Source organism: Carassius gibelio, chromosome B9 (assembly GCF_023724105.1).
Source record: "Carassius gibelio isolate Cgi1373 ecotype wild population from Czech Republic chromosome B9, carGib1.2-hapl.c, whole genome shotgun sequence".
In the NCBI taxonomy this organism is placed as follows: domain Eukaryota; kingdom Metazoa; phylum Chordata; class Actinopteri; order Cypriniformes; family Cyprinidae; genus Carassius; species Carassius gibelio.
In genome coordinates, this window is record NC_068404.1 from 8,404,431 (window position 1) to 8,417,923 (window position 13,493).

At 38.4% G+C, this 13,493-nt stretch overlaps 1 protein-coding gene across 4 annotated transcripts in view; it reads right to left on the reverse strand.

The window, feature by feature from the left end:
* myo16 (myosin XVI) overlaps positions 1 to 13,493 on the reverse strand; it is a 207,101-nt gene that overhangs the window by 60,968 nt on the left and 132,640 nt on the right. For all 4 annotated transcript variants that reach the window (XM_052565932.1, XM_052565933.1, XM_052565931.1 and 1 more), the window contains exons 22-26: positions 8,698 to 8,850; positions 7,432 to 7,632; positions 7,154 to 7,229; positions 6,075 to 6,247; positions 383 to 463 (exon numbers count right to left, since the gene is read on the reverse strand). In XM_052565932.1, coding sequence (XP_052421892.1) covers positions 383 to 463; positions 6,075 to 6,247; positions 7,154 to 7,229; positions 7,432 to 7,632; positions 8,698 to 8,850 — 684 coding nt within the window. The remainder of the gene's footprint in view (positions 1 to 382; positions 464 to 6,074; positions 6,248 to 7,153; positions 7,230 to 7,431; positions 7,633 to 8,697; positions 8,851 to 13,493) is intronic.

The window sequence follows — 13,493 nt, forward strand, 5'->3', positions numbered from 1 at the left end:
TCTCTCCCAGTAACAGTGAGTCTTCTGTTTATTCATTCAGTATCCACAACCCTCCACAATTACCCACTCTAATCACTAAAACATTAACTTCCTCCCCACTAACCACACTGGGCCTATGAGACTGACACAACACTACAACACTTCTTCTAAAGCCTGTTGTACAAACCACACATACAGATGTTTCTAAGACGTCTTCCTGGCAGAGCTATAATGTTTAGATGTCAGACAACTTTTGGGTTTTTGTGAGCCTGCAGGTTTTTTTGGGAGATCCAACACATCTGGAAACAGGAAGTTAAATCCACGGAGCACAACGAGCACCTGGATGGGCCGGGTTGGCTCAGGTCAGGTTTGGGGGCTGGCAGTGGTTCTTACGTGGACTTACCCTGAGCTGCACTGCCACAGTGACCGGTCCACAACGCTCCAGTCTCTGCAGGAAAGACGTCCCTCCCTTCTTCTTCAGGAGCTGCAGAGTGGGGGAAAGTACATTGTTAGGATTGTTATTAAAGAAATAAATACATAAATAAATGTGTACATTTTGTATCTTTTTATTTCAATATTTTTACTGTTTCCCCACTGGCATCTTACTAAAATTTCAAAGCCTCATGGCTTTAGTGTTAGCGAGGCTACTGTATATCAGGAGAAAGTGGAGAGGGGAAGGAGATGTGACTGTTCATCTTCATGCACTTTTAAGATGATGTTGGCATGGCAACAGAGTTGTACGAGAGCTATGAATGGATCATGCAAGTGCAAACAAACAAAAACACAAATACACAGTGATTTCAGATTTTTTTTCACCCAAATAGGAAATACTGACCAACAATATTTCAGCTAAAGGTTAACTGTGTCTATGCTTTTCCTCATCCTGATAACCCTGATGCAGTACATCCCCCTCCTTGAATCTCTACATGGATTGTATTTAAGTCACTGATGGAAAATAAGTTCAAATGCTCTAATGGATGTAAGTCACTACTATAAAAGCAGCAAATTTAATTTGAACAAAAGGTGATTCAGGAACTGGAAAGTTGCAGAGATCGTAGTTCTTCAATATGATCATTGTGTCCTTTTAACCCTGGAGGGGTTCTGTTCTGGGAAATAACGCACAGTAAGTCATTCTAGATTGAGGTGGTGATTTAATGATGCTTCACCTATGATTGCATGTCTGATTTCTTGTCTTGATTTGTTTGACTCATGCAGCTTTCATTCTCTATTTTAGTCAGTGTTTTTTTTTTTTTTTTCATGAACAAAATGTAGAAAAGAACAGCCTTTACTTTAATTAGAAATTATTTGTATATGGTTCAAAGACAAAACACAACATTATAGGTTTGATGCAGCTTATGTTATGTATGTCCAGGGTATGTCCAGTTTATTTTATTTCATTTTTCTAAGAAAAAAATGACTTATAGAAGACACCCACTAAAATATCATTCAGTTTTAACATTAGTTCACATACTTAGAAATCTTGTAAGGCATATTTAGAACAAGAATCGTTAAATGCCATTAAAAGGCAGTGATGCGTGGGTTGATACGAAATGAGCGGGTGCCTGCGTTCACACGTGGTTAGAAGTATTTTTTATGATATTCGGGTCGCTGTCGGTCGGGTCGTTTGAAATAAAGATGCCAATTACACCTTTGTAATTTATATAGTATTAGACACAGTTTTGAAATACATACAGCAATTTTACCCTTTGTCCCGCGTCATGCAAATTGAGCATCTGTCCCGCTTTTATATTCTAATAATTACACGGATATGTCCATAGTCGTACTGTTAACTTATGTCCAATAGTTCAGAGGAGAGCAATAAAAGTGTTGTCGATAGACTAAGTCGTACGTCAATCAAACTGTTGACTGGTGAATGAACGCCTTGTCAACATTGTCAACAATCTCAAATTGGAGAGCACGTGCACTGTTCAGTCAGGTTAAGCAGCCATGGCCACGAAAAAGAGAAGATGCACTTTTAATAGAGAATGGACCGCAACATTCTCTTGGTTAATACCAGTGCAGTAGATGGCGAAGCAGTGAGCTTTTTGCATTTTATTCAAAAGCAGTTTTTCTGTGGGACATGGTGGAGAATACGACGTGAAGTGACATGGTGCATGTGAGTACCACAGAAAAAAAGCACATCATCAAGAAACATGGAAATTAGCGCAATCGTTTTTCAATAGACCAAATGACCCACAGGCTGACCAAGTTTGGGCAGCAGGAGTGACGAGCATTTATCATGCCGTACATCACACACATTCATGTCTACTGAGTCTGACAAACAGCCAGTGCTCTTGAGATCTATCTCATCATCATCAGTCTGTCTGGAATAACAGGAAGAAACAGAACAAACTGAGACAGACTCAATCCAGAAGAACTGTAGCAATGTCTCCAAAACACTTCAAGAAACCTGCCTGTAAAAATACCATAAAAAAATGCGCAAGTGCACCTAAGACAGAAGCTTTTTGGCAGCAGCTATTTGCATTATGTGTAAATAGCAATAGAGTCTATTTACACTAAGTGCAAATAACTACATAGATTCTATTTACACTCTTAAAATTGTAATACTTATTGCAAATAGTGGCCATTATCTGCACCTCAGTATTGTATAACATTGTAAAACAGTATGCAAAATTAACTTACTGAGTGTAAACTTAATTTTTTTTAAGTCAAATGAATAAATGTATGCCACCTTATTGGGACAATAAAGCCCTCCCTAAACCTATCCTGACCCTATGCGATACTTTTTTCAACTCTTTGATTATATCCTTCATTTTCATTGAAAATAGATGCTTTTCTGATGTGATTTGAAATTTGAAAAGGGAGAACAAAAGTTTGGCAAAAGTCGGATTGGAACCCAGGTCTACCGCGTCAAAATGAACATCACACATTTAGCTCACAACTATTGGCTGTCTTTTGTAGTGTTGATTAGCTGAATCACACGTTGGTGGGCGGAGTTAGTGTAAATAGCTTCAGCCAACTAGGCGTGTTATTTGCACTTAGTGTAAATAGACACACAAAAGCTTTTTTTTAATGCACAAAATGTTGTTTTAATTTAGTAAAGTTGATAGAAGTGAATTAATAAAATAAATTTATGGCATTATTTTTGACGGCATCCTCTTTTTACAGCGTTTTAACACAAGTGCCTAAAACTTTGCACAGTACTGTAGCTTTGCAGGTTTCTTGAAGTGTTTTGGAGACATTGCTACAGTTCTTCTGGATTGAGTCTGTCTCAGTTTGTTCTGTTTCTTCATGTTATTCCAGACAGACTGATGATGATGAGATCAGATCTCTGTGTGGAGCACTGACTGTTGTCAGGCTCCTTGTGCAAACACAAATCTCACTGGATTATTACAATTAATGGCAAAAATAATGTTTGGAAATGAAAACTGATATTTCCCACTGACACACTACAGGAAAATATAGAAATAAATGACGGTGGAAATACTAGTGACCTAAGACTTTTGCACTGTACTGTACAGTAATGAATCATAATCAAAATCATAGTAATAATAACCATAACAACAACAATGAGAATACTCAGAGCAATTGGAGAGACAGAGAGTGTAACTATGTTGGGTGAGTGTTGTTTTCAGTACAGCTGGTGTCATAATCAAAGTATTTTCCCAAGTGTCATATTAAAGCAATTAAAGGTGATATAATATTGTTTTGAAAACAAGCACAGTTCAAACTGTGCAGTGTAAAAAGGGACAATTTGTTTTTTCTTAGTCAAACAGCTGTTCTGGTGGAAAAAAGGGGCAGACGCTGATGACACAGCTCAGTCATTTAGCTGCTCAGTAGGAAAGAAAATGATTATATTTCACAGCAAACTGCTGCTTTAAATCAAAATCTCTTCAGGGCGTCCTGATTCCCAGAAAACGCCACCACCACACCAAAACTACTCATTCTCAGGACACACAACAAAAGAAAGAAAAATAAAATCTGGTGCTACAGTTTCATCTAATTTCACCCATCAAAGGGCAAACCAGACTAACCAAACCACTCATTTGTAATTTTCTGTTTCAGGCCACAGCGGGATCTCATCATGTTACTTCATATTACTGTCCCAGTCACTCTATGGGAACTGAACCACTGCTTATGTAAGAGGGTATGTGGGTAACCAGGGGTGCCAGCGGCTCATGTACTGGGTGTCTTACATAAGACTAAGCCAACCCCCCACACACACACCACAGCACTGACCTGAGGAGAAGGAAAGGAGAGATGGCATATATGAATAAAAGACAGAGAAAGCAACTGAAGAAAGACAGAATGGAAGAAAGTGGTGGTTAAATGTAACGACTGACCTTAAAACATGGGACTGAATTAATAAAACGTGGCCAGAAATGAATAAGGTAATTAAACAAGGGAAGTTACTGAACCACGTATGTATGCATGAGTTTTTTTTCCTAAACAAGCAAAGCACAAATCATTTGGACAGCTCTTTTTTTTTTTTTCTCTATACAATACAGTATGATTGGATGTGACACGTGCAAGATTATTTATTACACACAAACACAAATATAAATGCACACTTAGATTTTAATTGAATTTTAAATGTTTCACAAAACATTTAGATGTATTCTGGACCCTGAGTTGACACGTTTTTGTAAGATTCACCCAATAAGTCATCTCAGAAGTAGAGAAACTGCACATCACTGAAATACAAACTGAGTCTATGAGAGAAACAAACAGAGAGGAGAAAGGGGAGGAGGGCGACTGAGAAATGCTGCAGAGACAGAGCTGTGTGAAGAGAAAACACCCCGAGTGACGCATGTGTGTTTGTGCCTGGTGTGACGCAATCGGTTAAACCCTGTGTTTTCTCTGAATGGGATATCTGGCTGTGGAAAGCTGATCAATGGACAGAACCTATTTGGGGTAACGGTGTCTAATTTAGGTCACTTCCCAGTGCAGGCTCGATAAGCTTAAAATACTACAGCTGGTGAAAAGTTTGTTCTGGCTGGTCTGGTCATGTTTGTGGCAGTGTCATGCCGGGTATGATCGTCACTGTACGTGATGATGGAGGACAGTGAAGTCCCACTGAGTACAGATTTAATGCCAGTGCTGAAACATCTGTCAAAGCAGACTGAGGGAAGCCCATGTGCGTGACCAAACAACGCATGCAAAAATATTGTTTATTTCTATTGTTAAATGTTCCAAGCAATCTTGAATGTTTGTTATAATCAAACACGTCATATTAAATCCAATGCTGTTTGGATTTTTTTTATAATGAAAAAAAAAATGAATAAAGTAGTTTTTTGGTATGTACATGTTTTCACAAAAAATAAATACATTAAATAAATAGTTTAATAAAAATAGTTGTTTTGTTGTTGTTGCTGCTTAGTAATATACATACATACATACATACATACATACATAGATACATATATATATATGTATATATATATATATATATATACAGTACAGACCAAAAGTTTGGACACACCTTCTCATTCAAAGAGTTTTCTTTATTTTCATGACTATGAAAATTGCAGAGTCACACTGAAGGCATCAAGGGCTATTTGAGCAAGAAGGAGAGTAATGGGGTGCTGGCCTCCAGAGTCACCGGACCTGAACCCAATCGAGATGGTTTGGGGTGAGCTGGACCGCAGACAGAAGGCAAAAGGGCCAACAAGTGCTAAGCATCTCTCGGGGAACTCCATCAAGACTGTTGGAAGACCATTTCAGGTGACTACCTCTTGAAGCTCATCAAGAGAAAGCCAAGAGTGTGCAAAGCAGTAATCAAAGCAAAAGGTGGCTACTTTGAAGATCCTACAATATGACATATTTTAAGTTGTTTCACACTTTTTTGTTATGTATATAATTCCATATATAATTCCACATGTGTTAATTCATAGTTTTGATGCCTTCAGTGTGAATCTACAATTTTCATAGTCATGAAAATAAAGAAAACTCTTTGAATGAGAAGGTGTGTCCAAACTTTTGGTCTGTACTGTGTATATATATATACACACTTTTTATATAAAAAGATATGCATTTAAATCAAACAAACAAATACAAATTTTATTACAATAAAGATGTTAAAAATGTAATTAGTGCCAAGAGGCTGTGGAGGATCCACTGGTGTATTTAGATACCTTGTTCAGTTCCACATATTTCTTGGCGTCTCTGGCAGGATTTAGCGTAGTGCTCTTGTTAAGTAAAGTGCCTTTGGGCCCACGGAGCTTCAGTCGCTGGTGGTGGGGAACCAATGAGCCCGTCTGAGTCAGCTTACACTGGAACATTTGATGGATGAGCACGTTCTCACTTGCTGCTCAGAGGGGGGAGAAAAAATGGAGACAGAAAAATAAACACAAGGCTACCCCCGTTTGGAGAGTAATAACGGCAGGCGCCAGAGCTAATTGTCTCCCTTCATTTACACCACCCCCCACGGACACCCTCACAAACAACATAACAGCCCCCATTCAAATCTCTCCATGTGCACACGCTCCTGCCCCATGTTCACCTCTGACCTGCTTAATGTGGGGAGAAGAGGAGCTGTATAGAGGAACGCTAAACGTACATGAAATGCACTGCAGCAGGTACAAATGCTAAAAACAGAGTTCACATATCCAACACTGGGGAGAAACTATTTCAGTAGCAACACTGCTAACGAACCACATAAGTAAATTAATTTGAACACTATACATTTTGTCCTACATACAACGCTTTTTATATGAAGCGCACAAACGATTTGACTCACTGATTTTAACAGTGCAGAGTAAGAATGTTGGGAAACTATAAACTAATATACTAATAAGCGGTGCACAAACAAATATTGGATAACATAATCCATTTTTAATTACACTAAATTATGTTTAACAGTACGTTTAGTGTTACAACGTTGTCTATTACTCAACATTTCTCAAATTGTTCAACATCTTGGGTGGATATTATTCACTCAAGCCAATGTATTGTGGTAATGCATTTACTGCAAAGAATACATGATAAGGAAGAATTTTAAAGGCAGGCTTTTGGCAGCATTCTGGTGTCAGAAACGCAAACCCCAATCTTTGTGTGGTAGTGAATGAATAAGTGATCTCCAGTAATTTCCTTTTCTTTTATTACAGTAACAATAACTATAGAAACTAAGCTATTTTAATGGGAACTACTGTTACCATGGTGAGCTTTTTGACCATATAGAGAATGACTAGAACACAAAACTCCCAATCCTTACTTTTCATAACAAACAAGATGTTTTGGGGGAGAACATCCTTGTTCTTGTCCAGTGAGCCGGTCAGGTCATAGGTCACCTGCAATAAGGACACACAAACACAGATGAGTTCAGAGTGCTAATAATAGCCCTCACTCTCAGCATGACAGTACGGTGACTCTCCGGAGGGCTTCTCGGAAACGTGTGACTATGGGCTTGTGTTTGCGAGTGAGCCTCCTGCCGAGCACATGACCGTGAACTCAGCATGTGCATGTGTGAACTCGCAATTTCCCGTAACCCACCTTGCCAGCATAGTGAGTGACGGTAAACGATGGCCCCTGGTCTTTGGGTGGGGGGTTCCCGTTGCCATCCTTGGTCGTGAGGGAGATGACGTCCAAACTGGAAGAGTCCAGCTGTAGCTGCAGTCGCTTATAAAGGTTGACTTCACATGGCCTGAGGGACTGACTCTCCTCATCAATGATACACAGCACACCCTGAGGCTTCTGTAACACACACACAGTTACACTGAAGGCTTTAGCTGCAAAATAAGGAAGGAATAATGTACAGTAAGATGGTCAATTCCTCAAATTAAACTGGGCAAACTAGCCCCTCGTTTTAGTTAGAAGTGGGGTTTTTTATGATAATAACACAGCTATGTAGGAAACCTGTTGGACAACGTTCAATCAATCAACCAATTAAATCATCATGTCGTTCCAAACCCATACGACCTTTATTCATCTTCAAAACACAAATGAAGGTATTTTTGATGAAATCCGAGAGCTTTCTGACTCTGCATAGACAGTAACACAACTGACATTTTCAAGGCCCAAAAAGCTTGTAAGAACATTGCTAAAATTGTAATTTTAGTCATTTAAAAATACAGTAAAACTGTAATTTTATGAATCTACGAGAATGAACGACATGAGAGTGTGTAGTTAATGACAGAATTTTCATTTCCGGGTGCACTTTCCCTTGACACATCCATATGGCATGACATAATGAGTATGATTCGCTATTATAGCATGTTGTGTAGTATTTAATATTTTATTATGAAAGAACAGTCGATATTGCAATGGTATGCCAAAATAAAATGCAGCAGACTTGGTGGGGCTGTTTGTATAGGAATGTGTGAAGGTCATAAAACCCATTCACATGTGCACAGAATAATACATGTAGTGAAGTCCACCACAAATGTGTGTGTGGCAAGAGAAAACATGCCTCTGTGTGTACAATGCTGTGTCACTTGGTCTTGACCAAATGGAGAAGTCATTTCGTGACTCATAAAATTGTCACATCTGACAAACGGCTAATAGAGTCATAGTCTAAAAGATGGGCTTTATCACATCTTTGTGACACCTAAGGGAATTCAGCACGTCTGGATGTGTGCTAGCCTTTATAAAACAGGACATCCGTTATTGAGTCAGTAAATGAAGAGACGGCAATTAAAGAGCCAACAGAGGGACTCTTGTACAGGGTCAACAGCCTCAGGGTGGGGAAAAAAGCTTTCCAACTTCTTTCCTCTCCCTCGCTCCCGCCACAGCTCTTGGAAATCCGCTCCGACTGCATACCTGGAAGAAGAAGTCCAGCACCGCTGTCTGGTTGCCGAGGGAGCGTAGCGTCTCCATGGCAACGCCCTCCTGCAGACATTCCTGCTGCTCCTGCTGGAAGAGCACGTCTGCGGTGAACTGCCTGATCCGCTCATTCACAATGTTCACGCACAGCTACAGACACAAAAACACAAAAGCCTTTGTTAAGCCACAGCACAGCATTAAGATGTCCATCTTATTAACAGAATACTCTTTCACAGACCCACTGAGCAATCAGTTCATTTTTCACATTCGTACATCTTTGTTGAACTTTGGGCATGAATAATAATTCTCATTAAACTCATAAATAGTTGATTTAGCCACATAGGCTAATATGAATAAAAATAATAATGAAAAAAAAAAAATGAAAAAAAAAAATTATATATATATAATTGTTTATTTTTCCTCGATTCTTATTGGTCAGCAGCTGTGTTTTATTCATGATACAGCACAGCTATTACCGCTTTACCCAACGGTTCTGTGTATCACTGAGCAACACCCTTAGCAACATAAACAATCAATAGCCCCTTTCACACTGAGATTTTGGATAGTACACAGATAATGTGTCCCGGTTATTGTTCCTGGATTGCAAAATTTTGGTTCATTCACACTGTCAGTGATTTCCCGGAATATGTGTGTGAGTTCACTCCGAGCGGCAACCTCCCGCTCTCTCTCGTGAAGCCAATAAGGAAGTGACTAAAACTTTAATTAATTAACTGGCCGCTTGAGGCTGGCTGCAAAAGGAAGTCAGTCCCATAGACTCCCGTTTTTATACAGTCTATGGTTCACACACAACCCGTAAAGGTCCCGTAATGACACGTGACATCAGAATGTGACATGAAATGTATAAGTAGAAAGTGCTAGGTATGTTAAATGTACAATAGTATATCTTGTAAAATGCTAACATTTGCCTGATAGCACTGAAAGCTAATGTCCCACCTTCCCTGCAATCACCGTCCAAAGCCACGCCCCCTGAATGCATTTATGCTCAAAGACCAGAACACCAGAGACAACATTACTACAATAGGCTACATCAGCGGTTCCCAATTCCAGTCCATGTTCCGAAGTGATGTAAACCCCTGCTCAGGGAGTAGGGGGCAATGAACAAGCAGTATCTATTGAAACAGTTCATTCACATTCACATAATCGGGAGTGTTAACTATGTAGTGTTGTCACGATACCCAAATTATTGTTTCGATACCGATACCTAGTCAAGAATTTCGATTTCAATACTTTTTCGATACTTTTCCTGAAACGGGAAAATACACTCTCAAATATCATTGCTGTGCTTTATTTTAAAACCTGGACAACGTTCTAATCATATAACACACTAATAAATGAACATATGAACAAGCATATATGTTAAACATTTGAACAAAATATGAAATATCAAAATATAAAAAATAAATTAAAGCAATGACATTCAAGGTAAAGATACATTTAGCAGCATTATCTCACTTATCATAAGAAACATAAGAGTAATACATTTATCTTGATTCTGAACTTTAAAAAAAAATGAATAGCGATAATATTAAACAAAATTTTTCTGAACTCAGAAGATTAAATGTCAAAAGATAGATAATATACACACACACACACACACACACACATATATATATATATATATATTTATATATATATATATTTATACACACACACACACACACACACACACACACACACACACACACACACACACACACATATATATATATATATATATATATATATATATATATATATATATATATATATATATATATATATATATATATATATATATATATATACACTAGGGGTGTAACGATACGCGTATTCGTATTGAACCGTTCGGTACGAGGCTTTCGGTTCGGTACGCGGTACGCATTATGTACCGAACGGTTCGTTGGACTAATTAATTAAATTTGGAAAATAAAAAAGGTGTGTGAAATATAATGTTATGCGTTCAACAAGGTAGCCCAATAACCCAAACGACGTAACAGGCAACGCCCCTGACACCCCCGAAGAAAAAAAAAAAAACACACTTATATGTTTATGTTAGGCTACTCAGTCAGGCGCTCGCTCACTCAGTACGCGCTGAAGGCTCGGTACCACGGAGCCCCGCACGTCACCTGTAGGAGAGAAAAAAAATCAATCCGTGGCGACGGTTTTGCAATCCGTCCCCTCAGTTTATAAACCATCCTCATGAATTAATAAACTGTTCACTCGGTTTAACAAATCGTACCCACGGATTAACAAACCGTGCCCACGAATTCCCAATGCGTGCGCTCAGATTGTGTAAACCGTACCCTCGGTTTTTGAATCCGTACCCACGAATTCATAATCCGTGCGCACGCTTTCGCAATCCGTTCCCTCGGATTTGAAAACTGACACGCATTTTACACTTAACAGTGAAACATGCATCTAACTCCGGCAGGTGGGGTGAGGTGGGTGGAGCTTAGTATAATAAAATCACAAAAATAAGTCTTCATGTTAAGAAAGAATTGTACACAAGCATTTCCAAAACTGTCAAAGGTTATTTAAAAATAAAGCAATTCACAAATTATTTTATGACAAACATTTTTACTGTCTTGTACTCATTTATTTAGCCTACAAATTAAAATTATAAAAAATAACTTTATTTTTATTTGTATCATTATTATATATTATTAAACAGGTTATGCATAAGAATCTTTTATCCAAAATAACTTACAAAAGAGGAAAAAATTACTCCAGAGTCAGTCACAATGCCAGGTTTATTGCACAATAATAATCAAGTGCTATTATAGATTATCAGCAATTGAACAAGATTTTAATGCGCATCTTTCTTATTAAATCTTTGTATTCCACCTCGTACTACACTTGATAGAGAATCACTTAAGGCACTTTGCTGTAAACCTATTCCACATAATAATATTCAATAAAACTGTATGTTAACACGTAGGAGTTTGCTGCATGAATCCGTGAGTACGGTTTACAAATCCGAGGGAACGGATTGCGAAAGCGTGCGCACGGATTATGAATTCGTGAGTACGGATTCAAAAACCGAGGGTACGGTTTACAAAATCTGAGTGCACGGATTGGAAATTCGTGGGCACGATTTGTTAAATCGAGTGAACAGTTTATGAATTCGTGAGTACGGTTTATAAACTGAGGGGACGGATTGCAAAACCGTCGCCACGGATTGATTTTTTTTCTCCTACAGGTGACGTCCTGGGCTCCGTATACGGACATCACCGCAGCGAATGGTGCATTTACGTTATAGCCGCGGATATGAGACCTTACTCTGTAGTGGAAAACGCAGGTTTTAAGAACATGCTTAATGTAATTGAGCCCCATTACAATATTCCTTCACGAGCCCATTTCAGCCAGACCGTAATTCCTGCTTTGTTCCAAAAAACATAAGCCCAAATAGAGAAAAAACACACTCAATATAAAGAGTTATAGAGTTCAATATAAAAAGAGTTACATCTTTGTATTTGTTCATAACTACTACAACAATATTACATTTAATTTGTAAAAAAATTTTATAAGGAGCTATTTTTGTTTTATACAGTATGCTGCTAAGAAAACACCATAGAAGATGGGTAAAGAATAGCTCCATCATTGTTCAATGTAAAAAAAAAAAAAAAAAAAAAAAAAAAAACACATACTTTGTTAGTTTTAATAAATAAAACATTTAAATAAAAATCAAGGAAATTTATCTGCCAATTTTTTCTTTTTGCTGTATCTAAAACGTACCGAACCGTACCGAACCGAACCGTGACATCAGTGTATCGAACCGAACCGAACCGTGAATTTTGTGAACCGTTACACCCCTAATATACACACACACACACACACACACACACATATATATATATATTATATATATGTGTGTGTGTGTGTGTGTGTGTATATATATATATATTAAGTATATATTACATACATGTACATATATGACAATAATTGTATCAAAAAGGGTAGGATTATGTACAATGTTTATAGGGCTGCATATGACTTTTCAAGAAGCAAGCAAGCTTGTGTTTTATCAGACAAAATAACATATTTTCCAAAACAATAGCTATATGACAGGCAGCTTTATCTGCACACAAAGAGCTGGCATGTATGTTAATTACCTTTTAATGAACATGGCTGGACTAAGCATTCAATGTTAACCCCTCCAACATATTCACTCACTAATCCACATGCTTCAGTGAGCAGGTTTATTCCAGGAATTCAGTGTAACAGTGCAGTTCCTGGACTCATTTAAATCATTTATCACCTTAATCCAGCCAAGCTGAAAGTTAAAAAGAGGGAACCCTGATGTTTTTAATTGTTTTCTACCTCTGGTTTTCACCACAATGTCTGAACTGTACTGAGCAAGTTCTTCTTCAGCCTGCATGAGAGCATGGACCATTGGGATGGACCCCATCTCTCAAATGGACCATTGACACGCTATCTACAATCTCAATTAGGAGGGTCAGTGGTCCATTTGAGAGATAGGTGGCGGTAATGCACTTAAAGCCATGATTCCCATCCACTTACATGACTGACAGACTGCAACGGTTTAAGTTAAAAATATCTGTTTGTGTTCTACTGAAGAAACTGACCCATACTCAGAATTTGTGCTCTGCATTTAACCCATCCGAAGTGCACACACACAGAGCAGTGAACACACACCCAGAGCAGTGGGCAGCCATTTATGCTGCGGCGCGCGGGGAGCAGTTGGGGGTTCGATGCCTTGCTCAAGGGCACCTAAGTCATGGTATTGAAGGTGGAGAGAGAACTGTACATGCACTCCCCCCACCCACAATTCC